Source organism: Eriocheir sinensis, chromosome 45, assembly GCF_024679095.1.
Source record: "Eriocheir sinensis breed Jianghai 21 chromosome 45, ASM2467909v1, whole genome shotgun sequence".
Lineage (NCBI taxonomy): Eukaryota > Metazoa > Arthropoda > Malacostraca > Decapoda > Varunidae > Eriocheir > Eriocheir sinensis.
The window spans coordinates 8,244,263-8,272,070 of NC_066553.1; the positions used below are offsets into that span (position 1 = coordinate 8,244,263).

General features: G+C 40.3%; 2 protein-coding genes across 34 annotated transcripts in view; both read left to right on the forward strand.

Annotated features, from left to right (window-relative positions):
- The first annotated feature begins 2,236 nt into the window (after positions 1-2,236).
- LOC126980708 (transcription factor GAGA-like) lies at positions 2,237-22,338 on the forward strand. Of its 3 annotated transcripts, none has more exons than XM_050830886.1 (7): positions 2,237-2,403; positions 5,742-5,832; positions 6,654-6,851; positions 9,527-9,820; positions 13,205-13,369; positions 19,135-19,233; positions 19,674-22,338. In XM_050830886.1, the coding sequence occupies exons 2-7, from the start codon at positions 5,752-5,754 to the stop codon at positions 19,896-19,898; spliced, it is 1,062 nt and encodes a 353-aa protein (XP_050686843.1). In that variant the 5' UTR covers positions 2,237-2,403; positions 5,742-5,751; the 3' UTR covers positions 19,899-22,338. The 3 variants fall into 3 exon arrangements, with proteins under 3 accessions (XP_050686843.1, XP_050686845.1, XP_050686844.1); XM_050830888.1 differs by having other exon boundaries at positions 19,689-22,338; XM_050830887.1 differs by lacking the exon at positions 2,237-2,403 and adding an exon at positions 2,452-2,680.
- A 3,007-nt stretch (positions 22,339-25,345) lies between these two features.
- The window catches only part of LOC126980703 (sentrin-specific protease 1-like), a 96,677-nt gene continuing 94,214 nt past the window's right edge, over positions 25,346-27,808 (forward strand). For 29 of the 31 annotated variants that reach the window (XM_050830872.1, XM_050830866.1, XM_050830860.1 and 26 more), the window contains exon 1: positions 25,346-25,511. The gene's annotated coding sequence lies outside the window, so the exon portion shown is untranslated. Of the gene's footprint in view, positions 25,512-25,536; positions 25,766-27,808 lie in introns of those variants that run through there. The other 2 variants (XM_050830852.1, XM_050830853.1) reach the window with 2 other exon arrangements.

A 27,808-nucleotide genomic window follows, 5' to 3' on the forward strand; every position in this document is an offset into this window, starting at 1 on the left:
GTGACACGCGGCATGCAGCTGTTTGTCGTGTGAGTGTGGTTGTGTGGTTTGTAAACAGTGCAAATGGCGGCCGGGCGTGAAATAACTCCTCGTACAAGACTCATGATGTACAGTTTCTGATATCATATTTACCCCATTATTCTCACTAATATTAATAATTTATAATGAACACATGGATATTTTTTTTCCAATATGATTTTTTTTATGTAGCTTGTACTGCTCCTTAGTCATACAATTGTAAACCAGCTGTGACATCAAGATCAAGATCAATCAAATGGCGCCCGAAGGGAAAATGGGATAACAGCAGGGCATGGGCGATCCTCCACCGATTTAATGTTTGTATAGTAGTTGTTTGATAGCCCTGTATTCTATGGTAACATATTATATGACAGCTATGGACTTTGAAGGATCACTAACAATAATAAAGGTAAGTTTGCAGTTGTTATTGGATAAGACGAAACAACATACCCTTAAAAACACTCCAAAGAAGAAAAAAATCATTAAAAATTTGTACATTCGGCGTATAACGCACAGGGCTAAACTTTCAGGCATTTTTTTATGTGAAAAAGGTGCGCGTTATACATCCAGTGGAGAGAGAGAGAGAGAGAGAGAGAGAGAGAGAGAGAGAGAGAGAGAGAGAGAGAGAGAGAGAATATCCATATCACCGAGATATCCAATCAGGCACTCTGTCTCAGCCCCACTCGTCTGAGAAAGAAATGAGGGACAGCATGAGCGCCTGGCTAGTATTGGTACCGGTACTGTACCGTATAGCTGGTACCGTTAGTACCGGTACTGGTACCGTTACCTGCCCACCCCTATCGTTGAGTAGCGTGGCAGCGTGGGTACTGTATTGTTGTTCAAGTTGCGCGCGGGGAGAATTGAGATCAGCTGTGTGGCCGCGGCGCCGTGTGAGTCCAGTTGCGTGAGACATATGGTGGCCACTCCATAAAATATCGCGTATAAGTGGAAAAAACGTGTAAATTAAACATTTATTTGGATTTTGGACCCCGCGTTATTTAAAAAACGCGTATAACAAACTCGCGTAAATCGAGAGTTACCTGTATCAAGTTAGCAGCGCCTCGGCGATCCTCTGTCAGATAGACTTGTTATTTTCTTGTCCATTTTTTACCCCCTGATTATTGTTACCTTGGTACATGTCATATACCATCTGAATCGGAAAAATGTGCTGAATTTGAAACTGTAAACGAAAATTTATTGCAATAAAAAGTGCATGAATGACAAGGAGTTGAAGCAAAAAGGTGAACAAAAATGTTTATACACAACCATAATTTTTTTCTCATTATTTTATTGTAGGTATACTTAAGTGCAATAAATTTATGATCTTGATATGCAGCAATGTCTCATCAACACGATGATCGGCTCAGTTTTCCAAAATATCATAATGGTGGCTAGTTAATAGTGGTTATAGTGTAAACATATGGAATCATGGATAGGTCGCCAATCCGTCACCCTATGGCGGCCGACCACAGAGTTAACAGGCAGGAGCAGTGGCTTCACCTCTCACCGTGGGGAGAGATTGGAGTTGAACCCTCTATTATATAACTCTGTGATCCATCTACCCATCCATGCCCATCCTCTGTCCATCCATCCGTGCTTTCGATCATAAATATCAATTTGGATTTATCCACATTCTCAAAGTCATGAAGTATTTTGAAACATTTCAGTTTCCCTCAGAAGCGACATTTCTCGAGAACGAGTTCAGAGATAACACGTCTTTTCTTGTGAGGCTTATCGCGCATATGCTGAATATTATAGTTTAGCAGTCCCTTCCTATGGTGGGGAGACCAAGTCTGCATGGCGTATTCAAGTGAACTCTGATCAAACTATTCTGTATGGTATGATTTAGTATTTCATATTTATTAGAGAGAGAGAGAGAGAGAGAGAGAGAGAGAGAGAGAGAGAGAGAGAGAGAGCAGTTACCATATAATTGACATCCTTCTTCCAAACTCCGGATAAAGTGTAATACAGGTGGGGTAGCTAAGGAAGGAGACACCGAGAGGAAAACACTTTAGATATCCATCGAAAATTATCGATCCGAACAAGCTAGGCTACCGTAACGCGCGCGCACACACACGCATACACATATACACACACACACACACAGACACACACACACACAGACACACACATTATCTTGTCTTAGTCTGTTCAATTGATTAATTAAACGACTTACAACAGATTATACCACCATAATGTTGAGAGGCGCGCCGCTCCCCCTCCCCCCCCCTCCCCCCCCCTCACCGGGTGTTTGTTTACCCCAGTAACACCCGCGACGCCGAGTGGGAGGGAGACTGACACCTCAGGGCCTGCCGCCTGTCCTGCCGCCGCCACCCCGCCCACCACCACTGCAGGGCCGTGCACCACCCACCGGGGAGGCCACAGGTGAGGGAGGCGGTGCTGGGATGCAGGGGCCGGCCAGACACCGCCGCCTGAGTGCCCGGCAGGGAGGCTGGACGCGGGTTCCATGGTTTTCCTGGTGGTGTTGGTGTGTCTCCCTGGCCCTAATGAATGAGTCACGGTCAGGGGGTGTGGGCGTGTCCATGTCATGGCTAACACGCCCTCCAGGCCATCAAGCACAGGTGCAGACACCGTGCGTGGATGCAAGCCCACACCGCCCACACGTCATTCACGCCTCTGCACAGTCCACCACCCCCTCATGGTGTGCAGGCTAACCTGGTTCATGAGTCTACTGGCTTTATTTTGTGTTTGAGCTTTGAAGTGTTGACTAACAATGCTCCCCAAGGAAGAGGGAATTATGGAGAATCACTATTCTCCTCCATCATTACCCTTACCAAGATCTCTTATATTGCTTTACTTCTCTAGTTTTGCTGGTACAGCATATATAGGTACTGCATCTACAAGTGATGTTATAAAATAACAAAGATTATTGTCCTCTCCAACAAATTTCAAACACTCAGTAGTAAGGAAAGCCAGGAAGACCAGGGAAATTGTGGGGTAAACACACATTGCACTGATACCGTCTACCTGAAATGGAGTGATTGTATGCGACATTTTTGGAGAAGTTTTGTAAATATATCCAGGTGTAATGGTGGCCCTATTGTTGATAACAGGGAGTCTTGATCCTGGTTTTGCCCTCAGTATTTTACAATGATAGTTACATACAATGCTTTATGTTATTGGTTGGGTTTTGTAAGTATATTAGTAGTTTCAACGAGGCAGATAAATTACCATTCAACACTCAGTAGGTTACTTACCAACTCACAGAAGACTATTATCCAATAGTCAGTAGATTACTATCCAGCACAGAGTGGGTTACTATCCAATGCACAGTGTGTTACTATCCATTAGATTATTTGTGGGATTGCTGGTTTCAATGTGGCAGATAAATTATTAGGTGCTACTTTAGTGTGCGGTCTACTGCAGTAGCTAGTCTACGCCTCTGACCTGACCTGTCTATCAAAACTTCAGCTTACCTTTTTTTTTATCTTGTGACCTGAGTGCTCCAAATTTGTCTGATAAATGGGCTTATCTTTTTTACCTTTTGACCTGAGTGCCCCTGTCCTGTCTATATAAAAGCCCAATCAGTGGGCGCCCACCGCAGTAGCCCCCTCAAATTAAAGCCAATAGCAACAGTGGAACACATTTACCAACTACAATGCTGTTAAAAGATTTCTGTAGACATTTCTTTTTGACAAAGGAAACACCAGTTGCTTCCCTATTTATGTGAAAATAATCTAGTGAATAAACCACAAGAAACAGACCATGTCATCGAAGTGGTAGTGTCTTGCAAGAAAAAAAAAGTGTGACAAAGTTGGGTTGAAAGAGGTGCCAGACTGCACATTCTGTTTGGAAATAAAGCCTATTTTTTTGCTTTATAAACATCTGCAACAAATTGCACTGCAATCTGAGAAGAGGTATTCTACTTTGTAATGGAAATACCCATGAATACAACTGTGAGTCTAACAGTAAAGTCTTCCAATATGATAACTGGCTGGCATATGATATATACTGAAAGGTGTGTGGAGCTGTCATAACTCACTGTCAACGAGGAAAGATGGTCGAAACAAATGATAAAGCCATTCAGATTGACGAGGCAAGATTTACTGGTCAACAGAAATACAGTCGTGAGAAATGTCCTTGTGTCTTTGGTCTCAAACAAAGCTCTAACTGTGACAGAAGCACTGTATTAGCAATCAGTGATCAGGAATGTGAAAAGTTTCAGTGATTCATTCAGAAGAATGGCCTGCATATGATCTAAAAGCATTGGGTTATCACCATCTTATGGTGAACTATCAGTAACATTATGTAGCTCCAGTGACAGGAGCATACACGCAAGCTATTGAAGAATTGTAGTTGGATGTCAAAACAAGGATTTTAACCCCTACAGTATTGTTTGCATCAAAGTTAAGCAGTTTTGTGCTGGTCAATGGAGCGTTGTGTGTGTAAATTTTGTGCATTTATTTCCCATGTGATTTCCTGCCATTGAGTGGGCTGTAGGCAAATGGGAGGTGTCCTACCCCATCTTAGGATGACTCAGTAAGGTTTTTCAGGCCTATCAATGTGTCTCTGACCTCATGTAACAGCGTAGTGAAGCCTGTAATGGAGGACACTACTGGTTGATCAGGTTGTAAGGTGGGGTTTGGAAGCACAGCATTAACATCACATTACAATCTTATGCTACTGACTGTACATTATGCAACATTTTTTAACAAATGGACCACCCAGCAGGAATTCTAAAATTCAAAACTAGAAGTCCCATAAAGCTTGACCTCTGACCTTGCTGTTATTTCTGAATGGGGCAGAAGGAACTTTCCTTCAGTGTCTTAAAAACAATATTTCTCCACCTGTCAACTCGACGCAATCTTACAGACATCTATCCTCCATTCTTGATAACACATTGCTGTCCTTTTCTTTTACACTGAACATACTTGCCATATTCCTAACTCAAAATCTCATCTAAAAATTTCATATATCTAGCAAAATTAGCTTCATCTGAATCTTAGTTTATCAACTTTAACTTTAACTTCATGGATATTTTTGGCTTGAACTATCTCCTTCTTGAGGTCATTCCAGCTGTCAATACTTTTGTGGGAAAAGCTATGTTTCTTAATATCTTGTAGGCACCTTGTCTTCCTCAATAATTCCTTTCCGTAACCTCTTGTATATATATTATCCCATATAAACAGGTGATCCCTGTTTATCATTTCCATTTCCTTCATCACCTTGTTCACTGCAGTGAAATCCCTTTTTCTCTTTTCTCCTCCAGGGTTGGCAAATCCAATCTTTCCATCCTCTCTTCATATGTCATGTCACTCAAGCTTGACACCATTTCTGTTGCTACTCCCTGAACTCTTTCTATTTTTAATATTTTTCTTTCTCTGTGAAGACCACACCACTACTGCATATTCCAATCCTGACCATTGACTCTAATCAGTCTAAAATGGCTGTGTGCATGGGTCCCCTCCACACATGAGATGGATACTTCATATAGGGGCAGACAAGGCACTTCTGTATGGTTAGCAACTGTTCCACAGATATTGCAATAAACACATTCCATTTGATGATAATGAGTATGAATGAAATAATTTCTAACAAACATCTGAATTTGTCTTTTGTGTTACAGATCAGTTTTTTCCTGCATTTGATTTTGTGTATGGTGTAACAGTTAGCTGTGAATGTAATTTACCAATATTTTTATCTTTTGTAGTTGTTAGTATAGTACTTTTTTTTTCATTAATGCAATATTTTCTCCCTTTCAGATTTGCCACAATGACGGAGGAAATTTTATCTCTCAAGTGGAACAACCACCATACAACATTTTTTCATGTCTTATCAAGTGTCAGACTAAAGGTACTACATTAATATGTGTGTATAGTATCATGAAGGGTCTTATGGGCATAGTACACCAGCATATTTCTGTATGCAGTGGATTTTGAATCTTTCAGAGATTGCCTTATGAATATTAGCAACTTTGAAGGTGGTGGATTATACTGATGCACAAAGTTTTTTTTAGTAGCAACAGATCTGGTCTCTTTGGCCAGGCAATTTTTTTTTTTTTTTTTTTTATTTATTTATTTATTTATTTATTTATTTATTTTTTTTTTTTACTGAGACAAGATTGATGTTGATCCCTTTAGGCCACATACTCAAATATGGAAAAGGAGCATGGGTAGGCATATTTTGTCAGTAGTATACTGCAAATAAAGTTACTAAGAACCCCCTCCCCCTTAACACATACTAAGCCTCAGTCTTATTTATTGGGATTGTCTATATTAAGGCATTCTTGTGAAATGTTTTGCCATCCTCTCAGAATTGCACAGGTATATATTTTTTTATTACTAGGTGCCCCGGTAAGAAGGGCACTCATAGAAGCCTATGAAGCTGCTATTCATCTCTTCAAATAGGGTCCATGCAAATAATTGTGTAGTAAAGGTGAATACAAAAAGGCAGGCAGATAGATAATTACAATTTTTTGTGGGAGGGTGAACAGCAGTTGAACATTAATATGAACAATTCTATGATATGAATTTTTGATTGAGGGTTACTACATTTTTCATTTTATAGAATTCATGCCCATACATCATAATAAGTATGAGTGTGATGAAAAGTCATAATTGCAGTCAGTACATTTATACTTTATTAAGGAGACGTGTTTTATTTGCTACACCCAGGAAGCGTACTCTGATGCCACGGTGGCATGTGAGGGCAAGTTCTTTCCAGTGCACAAGTTGGTCATGTCTTCGTGCAGTGACTACTTTGAGCAGATCTTCCAGGTGGTACAGTGCCGACACCCTGTCATTGTGCTCAAGGACATCACTTACCAACACATGGACCTGCTCCTCAGCTACATGTACCTGGGGGAGGTCAAGGTGTGTATTTGACAAGTTGTGATATATTCAGAAAATGAGATATGCTTGTGAGATTCTGTCTCTGAGTCTTTGAAAACCTATCTTTAAACCCATTCAAGTTTTAGGATTGTGCAGCTAAGTCTCCTGGTTCCTTCTCCCAGTTCAAGAACTTTACTTTTCCTAATGATAAAATCCATATCCCACTCTTTACTCCAACTTTAAAATTATCAATGCCTTCTTGCAGCTTTATATAGTTCTCTTCCTCCACTACACATCTCATTACTCTTACATCACCATCAAACAGATTAATGTAGCTATTTACCACCTTATATCATTTATCAAAAACATTACTGGGACCAACACTGATCCCTGTGGAACTCCACTTGTTACTTTGGCCCACCTTTACATTTGATCCCTTTATTACCATCCCCAGCCAACTATCTCTCAAATAGTCCTTCATTCATTTCAAGATGTTTCCCCTCAATCCTCCTGTGTGGGCATGGACTAAAGGAGACTGCCCATCTGTCTCCATTCCACCCAGGACTCGAACCCGGGACCTCTTGGTTGTGAGACTTGTGTGCTAACCATTTTGTGTGTGTGTGTGTGTGTGTGCATGCATGTGTGTATGGATTCATACATGAGCTTGTGTGCATACTTACCTCAGTTTCATTACATAGAATTTGAGTTTTGGTCAGGTTATGAAGACTCCGTATCTGCTACCTTCCACTCAACTTTTAAAATCATTAATATCAGTTACACCCACCACCTCAGTTTCTTGAAGATTTATTAAGTTAATCAGCAGTACCTTTTTAGGGTCTTCACCATTTGTGTCTTTTTGATCTTCACTCATATCCCCTTATTCTTTGATCTTTCATCACTTACAGAAAGTCCTCTTTGGCTATCCAATGTAGACCCCAAACTCTTCCAAAACTATGTTGAAATCACTCCTCTCCTTCCTCTCCTCAAACATAGGTAACATTTTTTTATAAGGTAAATGTCTGATACCCTTGTTTAAGCATATTCATCCCTACATCTGAAGGCCACTTTCATGTAGTTATCAGTGTGTTTCCACAATATTCTTGTACATCTGCTTCTGGGGTGGTACATTATCCAATATAAAAAAAAAGTTATCTTTCTCTTCCTTTGTTTTCTGATATTTTCATTCGTCATTGCCTATATGTGACAATAACACTGAAATTTAATTTTATATAAATAGCTGAAGTAATTTTGTTTTATTTAACTTAGTATATGGTCTATAATGGGCACTAAGCATTTTCTATTCATCTTTAGTGTTTGTGTGCTCATAAGCACAAAATACTAAAAGAAACCTCTTCCAGTCTTTTTCATGGTTATATAGGTACATTAATTTTGTTAATTGTTTATCAGTAATAAGTGCTCTGGTATGTCTGGCACACATGACCATCTCAGGTTAATGAAACTTGGATTGTTTTGACTAACTTATTGTCCCTCAGTAACTAGTGATTATTCTGTCTCATTTTCCATGTCAAACACCTTTTGATTAGTATTTGTCAGTCTGGTTTCATGCAACTGCATGTACTCACTTAACTTTACAGATTAAATGTATATACTCTTCACTAAATGAAATGTTGGAGCAACACTGCCACCCTGATATAATCTCCCAAACACCTATCCCCTATTCTTCAATAACACTCAGCTGTCACCTTCTTCTCCACTAAACATTCTTGGTCTATCTTCAAAATCTTAACTGGAGACGTCATATCTCCTCTCTTTCTAAATCTGGTTCCTCGAGGTTTTGTGTTCTGTATCATCTCCACCAGCTATTTTCCTCTCAAAGATGCTCCCTACATTCGGGGGCCCTGTCTGCCCTCATATGGAGTATGCATCTCTTGTGTGGGGGAGCTCCACACACACAGCTTTCTTGGATAGAGTGGAGTCAAAAGCTCTTCATCATCAACTCCCCTCCTCTTACTAGTAGTCTTCTATCTCTTAAATTCCACTGCAGTGTTGCCTCTCTTTCTATCTTCTGTCGATATTTTCACCATGACTGCTCTTATGAATTTGCTAACTGCATGCCTCCCTTCCTCCTATGGCCATGCTGCATTAAACTTTCTACTCTAGCTCATCCCTATACTGTCCAAATCCCTGATACAAAAGTTAACCAGCATCTTCATTCTTTCATCCCTTTCACTGGAACACTGGAACAGCCTTCCTTTATTTGTATGTTCTCCTGCCTATGGCTCGACATCATATATTGACACCTCCACCCAAAATTGATCTCTCTTTTGGCCACTCTTCATTACTTCTTTCAGGAGTAGTGCTTAGCAGGCTTTTTTGTTTTCCTTTGTTTTTGCCCTTGAGCGGCTGCCTTTGCTGTAAAAAAAAAAGTTCTATATTTCAGAAGGAACACAAAAAGCTGATGGGGTGGGAAGTCACACATTGCATATTGAGGTTGTCATGTACCCTATAGAAGAACCTGACTTGTTATAACTGTGAAGGAAAGTAAGGGCTGCTGTGTGTGTAAGAATATTCTAAAATGGCAGAAACAAGTGCTGCTTATCAGGACATGACATGACATTGAGTTAGCTTTGGTTTGGTGGTATAATTTTTTTACTGAGAGTGAGGAACATTTTATCAGATTGAAGGAAACTGACAATTGTGAAGCTGAAATAATCTTAATTCTGATGTTGTATTTTACAAGTATTTGTTGTATTCAGGTAGCTCGAGGGGATCTGCAAGGGCTGCTTAGAGCTGCTGAGTGTCTCAGGATCAAGGGTCTGGCTGTTCCTGATGAATCTCCAGTGAAAGAGGAAATGTCCCCCTCAGTCACCGAGTCAGAAGGGGATCCCAGCCCTCCTAGAAAACGATTGAGAGCTGAGGAGGTAGTCAGTCCTCAAGAAATAACTCATATTCCCACCCCACAGTCCCAGAATCCTGCCACTGCCACTACAACTACGGATTTCTCTTCTCAATACCAAGACCAGGAAAATAGGGAATTCTTCGACTTACAGGTCAGTTCTCAGCGATCATCACTCTCCTTCTTGGTGCTTTATACATTCAACTTTGTAATGTAAAAAATTCAAGTAAATATTGTTTGGTGTTCACCTGGAAGCCATTATCATCATCATCATCATGATAATAATAATAATAATAATAATAACAGTGATAACAATAATCATATATTAACCATATTCCTCATATTAAGTATGCTACAAGTAAGTTTGGACTCAAGAAACATATCAAGAAGGGCAAATGAATGTTGAACAAAGTAGGCTGTGCAGACCTATGCTTTCTGAACTACCCTCCAATGAATTCTAGCCATTCTCTTCATATTTCTCTCAGCTCTCCTTTCTGGCCAGTATTTCCCACTGTAATAAATGGTCTCTTTTTAACCTATAAATAGTTGTGTTCCATGCATCTTTGTTCTATCACTGCTTCTATTTTTAAATCAATGATTCTTCCAAAATTCAATGACCTATCCACTCATGTTGATGACTACTATTTTTGATTCACTGTCATTTGCATGATGACCATCCCAACAGGAGTTGCATAATTCTCGGATAGATGCTGCAGAGCACTTACCCTGTGATCATTTCATCATATCAGACTGAGGCTGAAAAAAACTTGTCATAGTCTCAAAAACTCCATTTCTCCATCAGGCAACTCAGCACACCTTTCCAGACATTTATCCCTTATTCTTTGATAAAACACAGCTCTCTCCCTCTTCTGTATTAAAAATTATTTGCCTGTCCTTAACTTAGAATCTTAACTAGAAATACTCACATCTTATCTCATTAAATCAGCTTTGTTGATTTTAGGAATTCTGCATCATCTCCACCCCTCCCTCCACCCCTCTCACATACCGTACTCCATCCATTTCATGAAGCACTTTAGCCGTAGTCAGCTAAGACTGTTAGGAATGTGGAAAGTGCGATATATTTAATTCTAAAGAACAAATTTCTTATTTTTAGCTGTTAAGTACAGTCATACCTCGGTTTACAAGCTTAATTCATTCTGGAATTTTGCTCGCAAACCAAAAAACTTTTAAATCAAAGCGAATCTCCTCATTTATATTAATGTGAATCCCATTAGTGTATCCTATATCCCAAAATATTAACTAAAATCATTTTACTTAGTATTTTATACAAAATAAAAAATAATTTTACTAACAAATAGCTATAATAGATAATATAGTGTAACATAAATGTAAATAATATAAGAGATATAGTATGATATATAAATAATGTACTAGTAATAATATACAGTACCCTCCGAGTTTCGCGCTTGCTTTGTTCCAAAGGTATAGCGCTAAACTCGAGAATCGCGAAACTCGGGGTATTGAAAACACTGAAAAAGCGCTTATTGGTTTCGACCCGTGGGTAAGCTGACTTTTTTTTTCGACTTTACTCCCTTGTTATCTCAAAATACATACCTTGGTAAAAGAAAAAAATGGGAAGTGAGCACGGGTCGTTTTGAAGCCGCAGTTGAAGGCGGCTGACTTATGATTGGCTGGCTGTTCTGAAAACACGCTTGTGATTCACTGTGCTGTCATCGACGGCGCTCACCCAATCAGCAGCCTCGCTGCCTTAGGGCTGTGTCACACTGGCCATTTTCCTCCAACCATTGGGGCTATGGGCAACTGCAGTTGCCTGTAAGCTGATGTCTCACTGGCCCATTTTCCTCCAACTGCATTGGCGGTAGGGGCAACTGGCAACTTTAACTTTTCTGGGCGTGCGTCTCACATGGCCAAGGTCGGTTGCCCATATCCACAACATGAGCAAAGCAGTTCCCTGCGAGAGTAACGACGAAACGAAAGATTTGTTCTGAAGTTTACAGTGATTTTTAAATTGATAATTCGTTGTTTTTACTACAGGACATTGGCATGCATCTCTGTGCATCATAAGAACATAAGAACACAAGAACATAAGGAGTCTGCAAGAGGCCGGTTGGCCTATACAAGGCAGCTCCCCAGCACATGTGAAAACGCTCACCCAACTGAAGGAATCTAAAGCTGCTGGTGTCAAATAGGGCCTTTTTCCTCCAACCGCATCGGCGGTAGGGGCAACTGGCAACTCCAACTTTTCCAGGTGTGTGTCACACACGACCAAGGTCGGTTGCCCGTAAACAAAGGAGTCGCCCTGTATCCACGTTGTGTCGTCTGCTAAAGTAAGGGCTGTCATGGCTTGTGCTGCGTTACCCCAGTTATGGACTTGTTACTGCAGTTAAATGGAAGGAAGAAACAGTTATGGGCATGATTATGGCTTCAAAGACAGGAAGACAGGAGTGTTTACCCAAACCTCATCATCAGAGAACTGGGTAAATTTCCAGAACATCACCCGTCGTACACTGTTGAACAATCCTATTTTTTCTGGTAGTTTTCAGTGTGTTATGAAATAATCTGCTAACTGTTTCTGTCACAAATCATTAAATCACTAATATAATGCTTGACTTTTCAATGCCTGTTGTACGTGCATCCACCACCTCAGCCGCAAAATAGCTCGCAGGGAGGTTCAACTTGCTTAGTTTCTACATTCCACTCACTGCTCACAAAGATCACAAGTGGACAAACTAGAACAAAACCAGGCATATTAATGTTCTTCCTGCTGTGTATGCCTCCAGCATGCATGCGTGGTGCTGCACAGCAGAACAACTTATTTCAGTGAGGAGGTGTTTCCTGCAACAACAGCCCACATAATGGACCGCCGCCACCATGTCCCGTCCTGCACTACTTGTTTCTGCTGCCCCACACTGCGTGCCAAATAAATTTAAACTAACCAAACCTAATTTAACGTAACCTACCTAATGGGGTGGCTTCACCCCCCTCGACCCCCCTTCTATTTGTGACGGAAAAGCAATACAGTAGTGTGTTGTATGGACACAAAATACTTCATATAGCACTAAGGTGTTGCTGTGAGACAGATGACGTTCTGGAATGATATCAAGAACAATGCTGTGAAGACTGGTGTTATGTTCCTGAGCCAATAAATTGCCTTCATGCAGTGATTCATGGGTAAATCAAAAAACTCGTAAACTAAGGCATTTGTAAACCGAGGTATGATTATATACGTATAAATAAGTTTATGATCATATGTAAGTATGAATCTAAGTGTAAATGAAATTTGTTAAGTACATGTTTCTTAATTTTATCACAGATTCAAAATCAATACATTTCTTTTGTTCTGATGATATTAAAACTTATCATTACAAAGAGTATCTAGGTGGTGAAAATTGCATGAAACTTACAACCTCTACTGAAGTAGCCTGGCAGCATGAAGAGTGAGTGGGGAGTTTTCACTCACAAGAGTGCTGCTGCTCTAGTTCATTTTGGTTCTGCTCCTGGCCTGTGTTTTTTTCTGTTGAACCAGTATGTTATAATAGAAGCCTTTTATATTCAGGTTCAGCCCTTCGGAGACCCAGTGAATGTTGTGAAAGATGAAGTGAAGTATGAAATGCAGGAGAATGCCAACATGGCCAAGGGAACAGGAGTGCCAGTGAGCCAGAACATGGTACCAGCAGCAGGTGTTGGCACCCATGGCACCCACCAACCCCATACAGGACAGGTAAGTGACATGGAAAATAAAATGACCCAGACTCCAAGTTATAAAAGTTATTCATCAGTGTTTAATCATTGATTGGGTTTCAGAGTTTCAATCCTTTCCTTATAACTAAAATATATATCTACCAAATTAAAACTGCATCACACCATAGGCTTCCATGAATTTTCTTTTTGTGTAGAGTTGCTATAATATTAGGTATTGGTTTCCTTTCAAAACATAACTGTTCTAAGTCTTCTCATCCTAAATATCAACCTTCATTTCTACACTAAAATTTTAAAGGTTGCCTGTTACTGTAAATTGTGGCATACAAGTTGACCAAGCGTACAAGTCGACCTTAAGATTATTAACTCAAAATTATGGGTTATAGTATTTCCACGTGTAACCGGCGGGTGGGGTGGTGGCGGCTGCGGGGTCAGCCCCGCCCCGCACCTTTCCATACACTCTCAACACCTCTCGCTTCCTCTCATACGTCAGCTATTTACTACCTTTAAATTGATTTAAATAAATAACTGGATAATCCAATAAGGTCATATAGTATTAAGATTGTTTCGTTTTTAGGATAATAACAAAGATTTTGTATAATTACCACGACACTTGACAACATTGTATTCCAAATGTTGTCAAGTGTCATGGTATTTATACAAAATCTTTACTTATACTACTGAATGGAGGACATTTCAAACTGTGCAAGTAAAATGCAGTACTGCATCCTGTTCAAGGATATCCTGATATCTTGGATATCCATCACTGTATCCTGTTCAATCAAGGAATGGTTTTGCCTTGGGGGAGACAGTGAAGAATATTGAAAAGCGTCACACTACCAGGCTTACTGGGAATCTGGACCAATATTGGGTTCTGTTGCATAGGACAAGAGCTCTCCTGAGGAAAAACTAGGAAAGGTATGTCAAGAATTTCATTAAGGATAATGAGGGGCATTTCAATACAAATGACCTCCTACCTACTTACTAAGTCCTGGAGAAGCTCCACTCCAAGCCTTCCTCTTAGTAAGGTAAAGGTAGGTGCATACGCTATAGCTGTGCATGGCTGCGGTGCTCATCTCCAAACTGTTGGCCCTTTGAGCCTGTATTAGGTAAGAACCAGTCTGCCACTCTGAACAGGTTGCAAATGGTGGATGCTGATCTACCCTCTCTTGATGAGTTCAGAGAGACTATGGCAAGGTTAAGGAGTGGAAATGCTTCAGATATTTGTAACTTCAGGGCATATTTGCTCTAAGCTGGAGGTGGGGCCATGATCTGCGGGTTGCATGTACTAGTCTTGACTGCCGTATGGCAATCTGATACCATTTCTCCTGACTAGAAGAGGGGGCTGGTCAGCTATATCTAGAAAGGGAAAGGGGACCATCAGGACTATGTGGTATTACCTTGCTCAGTGTATCAGGCAAAGTGCTTGCCCATCTATTGCTCATGTGGATTTACAACCAACTGCTGAACCTGCAAAGTCCTGAGTATTCCAGGTTCACGCCTGATTACTCAACAACTATCCGTATCTTAGTGCTTCGTGTAATGGTGGAGTGCTGTTGTGAGTTTTGACGGGATGTTTGTAGCCTATGTTGATCTCGAGAAGGCATGTGATTTAGTGGTTCACAAGGCAATCTAGGATCTCCTGGGACTCCGTGGGATTCCTGCTAGGATCAATGGTCTATTCACTAGTGGCTGAACTGCACTCTGGGACTGAGAGTGCTGTGAAGTGTATAAGGGGGGCATGTCCAGCTTCTTTATCGAGAATTTGAGAGTGAGGCAGGGCTGTCTCCTTCTCCTGCCACTTTTCAACACTTGCATGGACTGGATTTTAGGCAGAGTTATGGATCTAAGTTATTATGAAGCATCTGTTGGCTGTTGTGGGGAGGCAGTGGCTGAGTGGTTTGCATGTGGGCGTGGCCACGGCGTGGCATCCATGAGGAAGCAGGTTCATGTCCCACCTACAAACAAGCTGGCAATTTTTCAGTCATCACCAAGTGGCCTAAGACTACATTCATGCTGGCCTGCAGACCTCCCACCATCAACCTGAACTCCTGATTCTCTCTTAAAAGAGGATCGAAGATAAGCTCTGAGGGACAACGTGAGCCATAATTATCTTGCCGATCACTACACAGTAAAATGCTTTATACATAAGAGGTAAAAATCTCTTATCTAACACCAGTTTAACAGGACTGTGAAATCTGAGTGAGTGATCACAGCGGCACATGAATTGAGATACTTGGACGAGCAGTCCCAGTGGGTCACTGAGTTACATGGTTGAGCAGCACAGATTCTATCAAAATACTTAGAGACAAACAAGGCAGTGAAAGTAAAACAGGCAGAGTGGCTGAACAAAAAGAGAGACAAACACTTTCACAAGGACTACATCGGACCAGACTAAGGGTTACTCTCACACAAGCACCTTCAGGCCCCTTACCTCCTTAACACTTCCTCTATATGTCTCTTTTGAAACAATCCTTAACAGGAAATTTCTAATCATAGCAGCTTCCATCCATTTTTCTGATTACCAGTATAGAGTTTGTAAAGGGCATTCCACTGGTGGTCTTACCTATCTAACTGACTTTTGGTCAGACTTTCCCAGTGTCCAGGAACGTAACCTCCCCTATTATTATTGTTTCTTATGGGGAAATTATGTTTAAATAAAGCGATTTTGAATAACATGACATCTCCAGGAACGTAACCCTTGTGTTAATCAAGAGGTGACTGTACCTGCTTCTGCTAACCTCCGCTAACACATCAGTGCTGGGCACTTCCGCTAATTAGTCCGCAAAATCCGCAAATCTGCAATAGCGGAAGTTCCATTTCATTTGCGGATTCGAATTTGCGGTATTACTTCCGCTAACCTCCGCTAACATGTGGAGGAGCCAACCCAGCTTATCCCGGACAGCCTCAGTCTGATAGATACCTCAAATATTAAAATAAAAACTGATTAACTTCAAAACTTTTTTTAGTTGTTGCCTTTTCCACTTTTTACAAAAAGCATATTAACATAAACCTCTCAGGGGATCTTATTATAAACATCATAATAAGCATTTTGAAGGAGATAGGGCATATGAATATGGATTTAGTTGTGACAGTCACACTGATGAACTTCCTTTGGTCCTTCTCATTAAAAATAAGTTTAAAATAGATGCTTATCAGATTATTACAAATTAATTAGTATGATTACAAATCGTCCATACTTGAAGTAGCAGTAGCGTATGTATGATCAATGCCTAGCTACAGCATCACATCACAAATACAGTGAAAAGGGATTCGAGAACTATTGATAATATAAAAAAATTTGCGGTTTGCGTTTGTGGTGTCGAGTTTTGTGGTGGAAGACTGCAAATATTGTGTAATTATTTGCGATAGCAGATTTGCGATTGCGATTTAAACTAAATCTTGAAATTTGCGGAATTACGATTGAGAAAGTTATGGAATAAGTTAGTGGATTTGTGATAGCGGAAGTTCAAATTCGTTAGTGATGCCCAGCTCTGGTGGACACTACATAACATACGAACTCTGACTTTGCTATTATTTCTGAATGGGACAGAAAAAACGTGGTGCCCTTCAGTGCCTCAAATGCTCAGTTTCTTTACATGACAATTTAAAACTACCTTCCATAGATCTATATTCTATATATATTATTCAATAACACACAGCTGTTCCCTTCCATGCTAATAATTCGTGATATGTCTCGTGTTAAATTAGTCTTCTCAAGGTTTGGCATTCTGTATCATCTCCATCATTCTTTTCCTCCTCCAAATTACTGACAGTATACAAAAGCCTTGTCTGCCCCTTTAGTGAGTATGCATACCATGTGGAAGGGTTTTAATGCACACAGCTCTTTTGGACAGACCAGCGACAAATTATTTTCATCTCATCACCTGCTCTCCTTTTACAGACTGTGCTTTACCTCTTAAATTCCACTCCAGTGGTGCCTTCCAGTCCATCTTATATTAATATTTTCATTCTAACTACTCTTTTGAACATGCTAAATGCATGCCTCCACCCCACATGCAACCCAAGATTCTACACTACCTCATCCAATGCTGTCTGAATTCTTAATGCAAGAGTTAGCCAGTTTCTTCATTCTTTCATCCTTCTCATTCATAAACTCTGGAATAGCTTTGTCTGTATTTCCTCCTTCCTAAAACTTGAACACTTTCAAGAGAAAAGTATCAAAACTCCTCACAGACTGAATTTAATGTTCCATTTTGGCTTCTGCAATCCTCTTTACAGGAGCAGTGCATAGGAGGCCATTTTGTCAGTTTTTGTTTTGCCTTAACCCTTTCATTGCTAAACGCTTGCAGCGGGCGTTAGGCGTATTTGCTGGTGGCGCTAAACGCTCGCTGCGACCTCCAGCCGCACTCAAATCTCCCGCGTATGAGAGTGTTCCAACACTAATTCTCACAACACAGGATTGCCAATTGAGTGGGTTCTTCACTAAATTTGGTGGAAAATCATGTCAGCCCAGCGCGGAAAATCTACAGACGAGCAACTGGTGGATGTTAATTGTTGACCAATATAGCGACATTTTTGCATAGCTTCACCTATCACATGACTGATATTTTGACCAAATAGTTGTAAATTTTGCAGCTGGCAATACTGCCCTGCCAGCACCCCATCATCAAGAGATCTACAGTAGTTGCCTTACGGCTGACCCTCATGCAAGTATAAAATAAAACCTCCTCTTTCCAATGGTGTTTTTGTTTTTTAGCTGTGATGAATAGTTTTTGAGATACAGTGGTTAAAAGAGCGAGCACTAGCGTCACTTGCTGGTGGTGCTAAAAGCTCGCTGCGAGCGCCAGTTGCACTCACAGCAAAAAACACCCCCTGAACGTGCCTGTACGTTCACAGGAGAGGCTTACATAACCGAATCTTATAGATCTTGACCTCATCTTTCCAATGGTGTTTTTGCTTTGTAACTGTGATAAATAGTTTTTGAGATATAGCGGTTAAAGGAGATCCCCTTCCCCCGCTGGGGTGCCTGAGCGTGCCTGAGGGGATAGTCTTGCTGCGAGCGCTTAGCAATGAAAGGGTTAAGGCTGCTGCCTTTCATGTAAAAAATATCAATTTCAGTAGATGTTTTTCTTACTCTGACTTTAAATAATGTCTTTATCTAATGGCTTGTCCCCCTCTCACTGTATCTAAAATTGGTATATAATGATGCTGATGGCCAAGGGTATAACAATTCATGTACAGTTATCTTCAGCAAAAAAAGATGTCCCTAATATAGCAATATTCATTGCCTGAGGGACCAGGTGGATACTGTAAGACTAATCTTTCCATTTACAGGAATGTAAAGATTCATATTTAGATGATTCACAAGATTACATACCTAATTATATTTAGTACTTTTATTTTTGCATGTGATTCCTAATTTGATTATGTATTCTGCTTTTTGTATTTCCTGATTTGTTAGTGCTTCTTCTAGTTAAAAAGATTCTTTGATGGGCTAAGCCATGACCACTACGAGTCATTGACCACAAGGGGTTAGTTTGCCTAAGCGCATAAGTAATCAAGGGCTTAGTTCGCCTAAGCGCATAAGTAAGGATGACATAAAATGTTCCTGCTTGTAAGATTGGGAAAGCCATGAATGTGAACAGTAATATTTATATTTTGTTCATTTGATTTCAGTTTTATTTTACTTTTTGAATAATTGTGCTATCATGGTAATGGCTGTCACAAATAGTACATGAATACATACGTAACAGTACATTGAAAACTTTACCACATCAACACAAATGTAATACAGCTAAAAATTTGACAAAGTATGAATTGCAGGAACCATTGTTTGCGTGGAGTCATCCTGAAGGGAATCACCAGAACAACATGAACTACCCCATGAACGTGCTGCCCAACACACTGCCCGAACTCAACTTGGTACGCTGGTTGTGGTGCTCAGCTTTTGTTTTGCTCTTTAGTTGCAGTCATATTGTTCATTTACACTTATTCAACACATGTACACACACAACTGTAGATAATAGTTGGTTTTAAGGTATATATATATATATATATATATATATATATATATATATATATATATATATATATATATATATATATATATATATATATATATATATATATATATATATATATATATATATATATATATATATATATATATATATATATATATATATATATATATATATATATATATATTGTTTTTGTCCTTTTTTTTTAATATATTAATTGATTGAACCCAGCCTCTCGCCTTGCACTTTCACTTATTAAGAAGCTCACAACAGCTGTTGAATTGGTAGAAGATAGCTCAAAATTATTTTCTGAAGTTGAAGTATAGAATAATTATTTCACAGTTCTCTTGTCTCCAGAACAATGACCCTGGGAACAATCGAATAAGTTCACTCAAATGTGCATACTGTGAGAAGATGTTCATCTACCCTGCAAAGCTGGCAAGCCACTTAAGAACACACACGGGCGAGAAGCCGTTTGCGTGTCCTTACTGCCCTTACCGAGCCACGCAGCAAGGCAACCTCAACCGTCACGTCAAAATCAAGCACTATGTAGAGCAAGGCAACTGATTTCCAAGTGGTCACTGGTCACTATCTCTAACTTGTACTCTGAGTTACTCTTGTAAATTTCAATGTGTCTATACTTTTATATAAACGAATGTATTTCTGTTGTGTCTAGAGCCAAGTTGGCAAGAAAAGTCGAAACTGTGTTATAATGGACTGATTGGAGGCTCTGCTGATGTATGAGACTATTTAGTTTCAGACTGTTAGGATATGTCCCTTTTTTTACATATACAGTTAGGGGCATACGCTAGAGTTGCGCATGGCCTCAGTGCTCATCTCCGTCACACTGGTCCATGTGCCTGTGGCAGGAAATAATTATAATCCATTAACTTGGGACACAGGACCAGTGTGACATCCGGGTTACCACAGTTGACCTTCCTTAGGTTTCCCCATGTCCTGTAATAAATAGAAAAATTGGCCTTTTAAAAGTTCTGCTAGTAGTGTAATATTTGATACATTGCATTTCCTCATTAAATGTCACTGTAAAAATACGTTTCAGAATTATTGTTTGAAGATCAGTGTTGTCCCGTGTGAGTGCTTCTCAGCTTCCTACTATTGGTTGACTGACTGCTGTGGAAAGGGGTCTTATCAATCGACACAGTTCCGGACACATCTCTTGCATTCAATCTGCGTAAAAGGTTACTGCACCTTGGGGTCAGCGCAGTAGCTCTCCACATAAAGTGCGACTCCTAACATGGGCTAACAATGTAGGTAGAGACATTTTTGTTCATTTGACAGCAAAGTACTCCCTACTCCTCCCAGGCAATGCACTGCTAGCATCAGTACTCCATCAGTTGCCAAGAAGGTTGAATGCATGAGTGACTTTCCCTCTTTCTACTTTCTGGTCTCATATTGCACTTATATTTTTTAGTATTTCAGCCTACTAGATATGGGTGGAAAGTTCACTGATGCAAAAACTATTGTGGTTGTCATAGATCTACATAAAGCAGTTGTTGACATCATAAGAGACTGGCCTGGTAATTCAACAGATATTTCTCCAATAGGAGAACTTATAGGTAGTAATGCAGGCCAAGTTATGATGCCATGATACCTCCACACACTCCTAGCTGGAAGCAGAGCTACACAATTGTTGGACAAAATCAAATCAGAAACATCAATATTTACATTAAAACATCTCAAAGAGGTGCTGAAGAAACAAGGAAATGCAGTTAAGTACAGGTTGAGAATCCTTTATCCGAAATTCCAAAATCTGAAAGTTTTTTTAATGTTGACGACGCGTCAGAAATGGAAGATTTCACAAAACAATCCGTTCTCTTTTCGCATTTTCTTACTTTTTCCATAATAATAAGACACTTTGGCTATGTATAACCTTTCTAAGACCATATTTACTTTATTCCCGCTTTTTATATCTTAAGTGATAGTGCCGTTTATGTTGAAATTAAATGTTTATTTTATTTTATTTATTTATTTTTTATTTTTTTTAAGGTAAACTGTGTTATATTGTAATTGGGTATTTATTTCGTTGTTTGCTTCACATTTATGCCAAGGTAACTCTGCTTTTCGACATCTTGTTAACTACGAACATGCTTAAAGGGAAGAAAAAGAAGATGAGGAGGAGATTGAGACAGGACAAAAGTAAAGAAAAATATGGGGCAGAGGCAGACAGGAACGAAGGACGGAATGAAGGAACAAGGGAAAGTTAAAACTCTTGCTTCATCTGCTGAACCCTTTATATATTAAAGAAGGGAAGATAAGAAAAAAACAGATGGGATGAGAAGGGCAGAGATTGACACGCCAATCCTCGTCGACATAGCCAACTTTTGGTTGGTGACGGCTGATAAAGTCAGTCTGTCGACTCCCTCTTCATGGGCTGTCACCCGACAAAGGCCCGCGGTCCCTCCATCTAAGGACAAATCTGGATGTGGATGTATGAATGGATGAGTATGAGATAGGAAGATGAATAAAGAGGAAGGAAAGAAGGAAGGAGGAGGGAGGTCTGGCAGTCCCGAGCGTCGGTGCTTGTGGGAAAATGTATCATACCGCCCACACTTCTCATGCCTCTCAAAGAGTGTATGTCTCATCATTTTATAAAGGAATTGGCTTGTCTTACTTGCAAAGTTATATTTCAAGTTGATAAATACTATTTATAAGCATTTATAAATCAAGCAGTCATCACAGTAACACCTTCGCTCGTTTTTCATTGTGATTACCGCGTGTTGTGTGTTCTGTGGTGTAAAGATATTGTTGAAAATGTCAAAAATTCTGAAATCTGAAAAAATCCGAAATCCACAACACTTTCGGTCCCAGGAATTTTGGATAAGGGATTCTCAACCTGTACTAAGTTTAACATGGGGTTAAATTTTAAAAAGTTTTAGTGGTCTGATAGGAAGCACCTCCTTGGAATTTGTTTGTGTGGTACTTTTTTGTGCAGATTGTAGACTTGGCATTGCATGAACACTTCAATAAAAACTACTCGTAAATCAATTGGCAAGTTTTTTATTGAAAGCTAACTCCAGTACATGAAAGACCATTATAGCAGAGTTTTTTCATGACTTAGATCAAATTACTGAACTCTGTATAGTCATCAGATACCAATATTGTTATATGTCTAAATATTTCCACTAATTTTGGCTAAAAATTATTTAAATTATATTTATATTTTTGCTTTTTTTAATACTATTTAAATGTTTATATATATATGTATGTAATACATAATAGCATGTTTGTTTAAATTTATTTAAAGTTATGTAAATGCTATCTGGGAACAGTAGTTTTCAAAAAGATCACTCAAACCAAAAATTTGTACTATAATTAATATCCATATGGTAAATTAATCCATACCAAATTGGGTCATCATAGTGCATGTAAATGACTCATAATAGAAGCATAAAGGCATCAGTGTTTATCATTTCACCTACTAATTGTGTGCACTAGTGTGTACAGGAAACTGTTGAAGACCCTCACATAACATTTGCCTTCAGCCTTTTCCACAGAGTGGCAAAAACATGATGAGAAGTGTGTGTATTTACCAAGTTTACTTAGTTGTAATATACAGAAAGCAAGCTACATTTGTAAGGTTCAGTCTCCAAATTTCATGTCATCAAGATTAGCTTTAAATTCATGAATGGCCTACGTTGGCTTGAATTATCTCTTGTTGAGGTCATTCCAGATGTCATTGCATCTACTATAGAGAAGACTTTTTCTTGATATCCCTGAGGCACCTTGTCTTTCCCAAATTCTTGCCATGACCTCTTATTACTCTATAGTGTCCCATATAAACAGGTTATCCCTGTCAATCATTTCCATTTCCTTCATCACTCTCTACACCAAAATCAAATCTTTCCACTTCTCCAAGGCTGCTTAGCAAACCCAATCTTTCCAATCTCTTCTCATGTGTCATGTCTTTCAAGCTTAGCACCATTTTTGTTGTGCTCTCTGAATTTTGTTTTCTAAATATATTTTTGTGTGAAGGCAACACCTTTACTGCACACCACAATCTTGGTTGAATCATCAACAGAATGAGCTTCTTCATAATATCTTCTTCCATGTACTGAAATGTGACTATGTTTATTAGGAGCCTATATGTCTTTTATAATCATGTTTCTTTTCTAAGGACAAGTTATTTGGAGTATAACACCTCAATTTTTTCTCTCGTTCTTTGTTAATTTAATTGCACTCCATTCTTTATTTGCATCTTGGTCTCCTGGTTCCTTTCCCCAATTGGGTCCTTCACTGAACTGACCTGCCATCTGGTGGCCCTGCTGGAGCTTCTGCCAGAGCCAAGTGCTGGGGCGTGCTGAGGTCCAGCGAGGCTTAATTGATGTTTTTCTGTACCAAACTAGCATAATATCAGAGTTGTAATGGTGACTATCATGTTTACACCAAAAAATCTGCATGCTGTACATTATTCATGTTGTTGTATTGAACACTGTTGGCAAAATAAGAGCAATCATCGATATATCCTACAACACTCCATCCGGTGGTTAATAGGAATGCATCAGTGCGGCCTCTTGGTATGTATTTCCGTCATGCAAGGAAAGAGAAGTCAAACAAGTCTGGCATGGTGTCATGCTCTCAAAATCATATAGTAGTGGTGGAAGGTACCATGTATGGGACAAACCACTCTGTACAGTAGTTAGCAATGTAAACCACGAGAGCTCATAGGCCAGGTTGTCCGACGAGTTTATTCTTATTATAAATGCCCGAGATTTTGGAGCTCTGCATATATACTGCTCCATTTTTCGATTCTCACTTACTCCATTAATGTGTTACTTTACAGACCATTCTGATGTGTCGCGCATATTTACAAATGCACCAAGCCAGAGCTGTAGAGTGTATGGTGTACTATTTCTGGATCCCTACTTTATGCACTACTCTGGGTTCATACTTTATAGTTTATACACTATTTTGGATGCATACTTTATACACTGTTCTGATTGATTGATTGATTGATTGATAGTTTATTGTTGCAAGTAAAACAACAAAGGAGAAGGGAGAAGTGTCGCGCATTTTTACAACTGCATCATCCCGGAGCCGTTGAGCGTTTGGTGCTTGTGAATGCATACTTTGGTTTAAACAGGCTGTACTTTGGCGCCTTGCCGCCATGACCGTCCCGGGGCGGGGATAGTATTCTTTCTATAAAAATTGAAAATACAATAAATCCATAAGACCGCGACCGACCATCTTGGAAATGCTGTGGTTCATGACACCTCCGTGCTTTGCCTCACAAAAGAAAAATATTTTCGAATATCTGAGTACCTAAAAATTTAATTAATAATAAAGGCGAAAAAAGTGGAAAAAAATAATACCATGGTTGTGTTGTTTCCTAGAATAAACAATCGCAATTCTCCTGAAGTGATGCTAACCAACAAAACTAGTGACGTCACTAAACGTCTGACATATCCAGTCACGGGTGGAGGAAAACTTATGACAGTTAACCCAGGTGGCAAGTGGCAACAACCTTTGGATGACCGCCATTACCCCCGAGTTCCCTTTGTCTCCAATCTCCACATTATTTATTGTTACTGCGTAAACGGAAGCGCTCCTACCTTAGGAAAATTCATTTAATCAAACTAAGTAATTACGTGGACATGTCTTCCTCATAATAGGTGTAATAAAGTGATGGGAGACACAATAAGAGGAAATCAGTCATGGCCAGCGTTGCCAGATTTTTGTACTTTGCATAACCTCATCACATTGCCTTCATCGGTTGCTGGCTTGAAACTATCGCAACCACACCAATACCGATAACCAAACGTAATTATCCTTAAAACTGTTGGTAGTTGATGTTTTGTTAGCGAGCTGAAAGGATGAATTGACGTTTCTAAAGGTGATGGGATTATCGTATAAGCGTATACTGGTCGGGCCAACGTTGCCAGGTTGTCGAACTCAGCCTCGTCCATTTCCCGATTTCCGACCGAAAAAACTGTCTCCTCCAACCCAACAACTAGACTCATTTACAGTCATCATTGAAACGGTTAGTTAGTGGTACTCTTTTGCAATATCTGTGGGTCAGAAACCGAATTAAAATCACGATGCTGCGAGTACGATAATCTGGCAACGGTGGTCAGAGCGCAGGTCAGGATCGACGCCGCGACGCCTCTGCTGCCGACGGATGACCGCGCCTCTCTGCTACACATCCATCTTCCGCCGCGACAGGTACTTATTCCCGCCGAACAACCACTCGGGCGGGTGTAGCGAGGTCGCCTGCACGTGTCTTCTGCATCCCTGTGGCGTGTGGGGCAGCGGCCGGCGTGGAGAGCGAGGCGGCGGTGGGCGGGGGGTAGCGTCCGCCAAAGCCTCCGGAGCCATTTTCCCGTCTGGCCGCCGCCCGCCCCGACCCGCGCCGCATTTCCCCCAAGGCACCCATGATTCACAATAGTTCTAGCCTATTACCTCATCTACGTGTACTGGTTAGAGCGAGGCTAGCTGTATCGTTGTGAATTTATGCTGTAAAGTAGAAATTATTAGGCTGTGGGGACCCCCTGGAGCCTCCGACCCACCGCTTTTTTTTCCCCCCAGGCATCCATGATTCTCAAAATGCTAACTTATTTTCTCATCTGCTTATGCTGGTTACAGTGAGGATAGCTGCATCGGCACCTTTCATAGTGGATGTATGCTTATAAGAGGAAGGTTTTCGGACCCCCTGGAGCCCACAATGAATGCCGAAGAAAACCTGCCTGCGATTTACCACCTGTTATGTTTAGTGTCATGGATCAGGCGGCTTTCCGTGGCAAGATGCTGACATGCAGCAGGAGCCTGAAGGGACGCGCACGGGAGAAACTTCGTGTCAGAAAGGAAAACGGCTTTCCTCCAGAACTACACCCCCCACACTGTGGAGGACACCTTTGTGCTCTATGAAGTACCTTGTGCACATATAGCACACTGCCATGCCCATGTTGTTTTCTGTTGCAAACCACTTGTTTATGAGAATTTTGGTAAAATTCTAGTGTTTGCCCATACTCCCCCCTCTCCCTCCAAACAAGCTTGGGGACCTGTGGGAATGCGGGGTTCTGGGTGGGGGAAACGAAATCAGTCGCCATTGCATATGTTTTTTAGTTGGGGGAGGGAAAATACCCCAGATCTTGGAAAATTCCCTACATGTAGGGGTTTTCTCCTCCCACCACCACTAAAATAAGTGTTTGCGACGAATTTAGTGTTGCCATATGGAAACCACGCATTCCCACAGGACCCTAAGCTTGATTTGGAAGAGAAGCGTTGTGAACCCACCAAACAATGCTCACCTCACCGGTCCGGTGTGGCGCCGGCGGCCAGCTGCATCCACTTAAACCGCCTACACCACACTAATGCTCTCTCACTAGCACCAGTTTGAGTAGCTTGTCACCTCATCGCAAGGTTTCTGTTCTGATAGTAGAGTCCGTGGCACCAAACACGGTGTATCTTCATTGTTTATCACTGACACAAGCAAAACCACTGGCTACTTGTGATCTGTCTAGCACCACACCCTAGAGATTACTGTAAGTTCTGCTGCAAGTGCAGACTCCCGAACCTCCTGCCCAAGCTGTTCTAACACGTGAATCCTGATTAACCTGCTTTCTAACCAACCACCAACAACCAAACACTATAACACTCCACGTATGTACCTACACAGAGCATCGCTATTGGCTGAATACAACTTAGACGTGTCCTCAGCAAAGAAGATTATTTGGTACTTGAGAATAACACAAACCAACTAACAAACATTAGAGAATAATTAATAACCTGAATTCGAATGGAAAAATTTTGAACACAAGTAACCTGCGTTTGAACCTGATTCACACGTTCATGATACAAGTAAGTGAATACATAGTCATATATGACATGGTTGCAAGATTCTTATGATAAAAATTAATTACTGTTTAGATAGATAGGCAAATCATCTTTAACAAATAAGGCAAATTAATGGGAAGTAGCCCAAAAAATTGCATACAGCCTCGAAAAGTAGCCCAATACGCTATACTCTTCGCCCAATCTAGCAACACTGATACGTACATGTAGGGGAAAGCATAAAGTACCTAATCTAACTTAACATAACCTAAACTTAACTGTAGGTAATTCTTTGCAAGAGGTCCGCCTCCCACTCCCAAAAATGGGGAAAATTTCCTACTGAAAGTTTACGGAAACTTCCCGTCCCGCGCTGCATATTTCCGACGGCTCACACTATGTCGAATACATTTAAACTACTCCAACCTAACTTTACATAACCTAACCTCGACCCCTTCTAACAAGGGTGCTTTGCCCTCCCCCGCCCCACTAAGGAGACTGAGTGAAATTGCGTGGTTTCCGTATGTGGTAAAAAATCCCTCTAATATATTTAAACTACTCCAGCCTAACTTTACATAATTACTAGACATAATTGGTGAGATCCTTGAGTGTGAACTGGCTTTGTTAAAAAAAAAAAAAAATGACTATAGTCTTACTAGTAATTGCTGTTTTGCAAGGCAGTCAATTCATGC

What these genes read in the sequence shown, in the direction of transcription:
- LOC126980708 (XM_050830886.1), top strand. Translation starts at nt 5,752, where the DNA reads ATGACGGAGGAAATTTTATCTCTCAAGTGGAACAACCACCATACAACA. An exon ending in TATCAAGTGTCAGACTAAAG is followed by an intron (nt 5,833 to 6,653) that starts GTACTACATTAA and finishes TGCTACACCCAG; the next exon opens with GAAGCGTACTCTGATGCCAC. An exon ending in ACCAACCCCATACAGGACAG is followed by an intron (nt 13,370 to 19,134) that starts GTAAGTGACATG and finishes TATGAATTGCAG; the next exon opens with GAACCATTGTTTGCGTGGAG.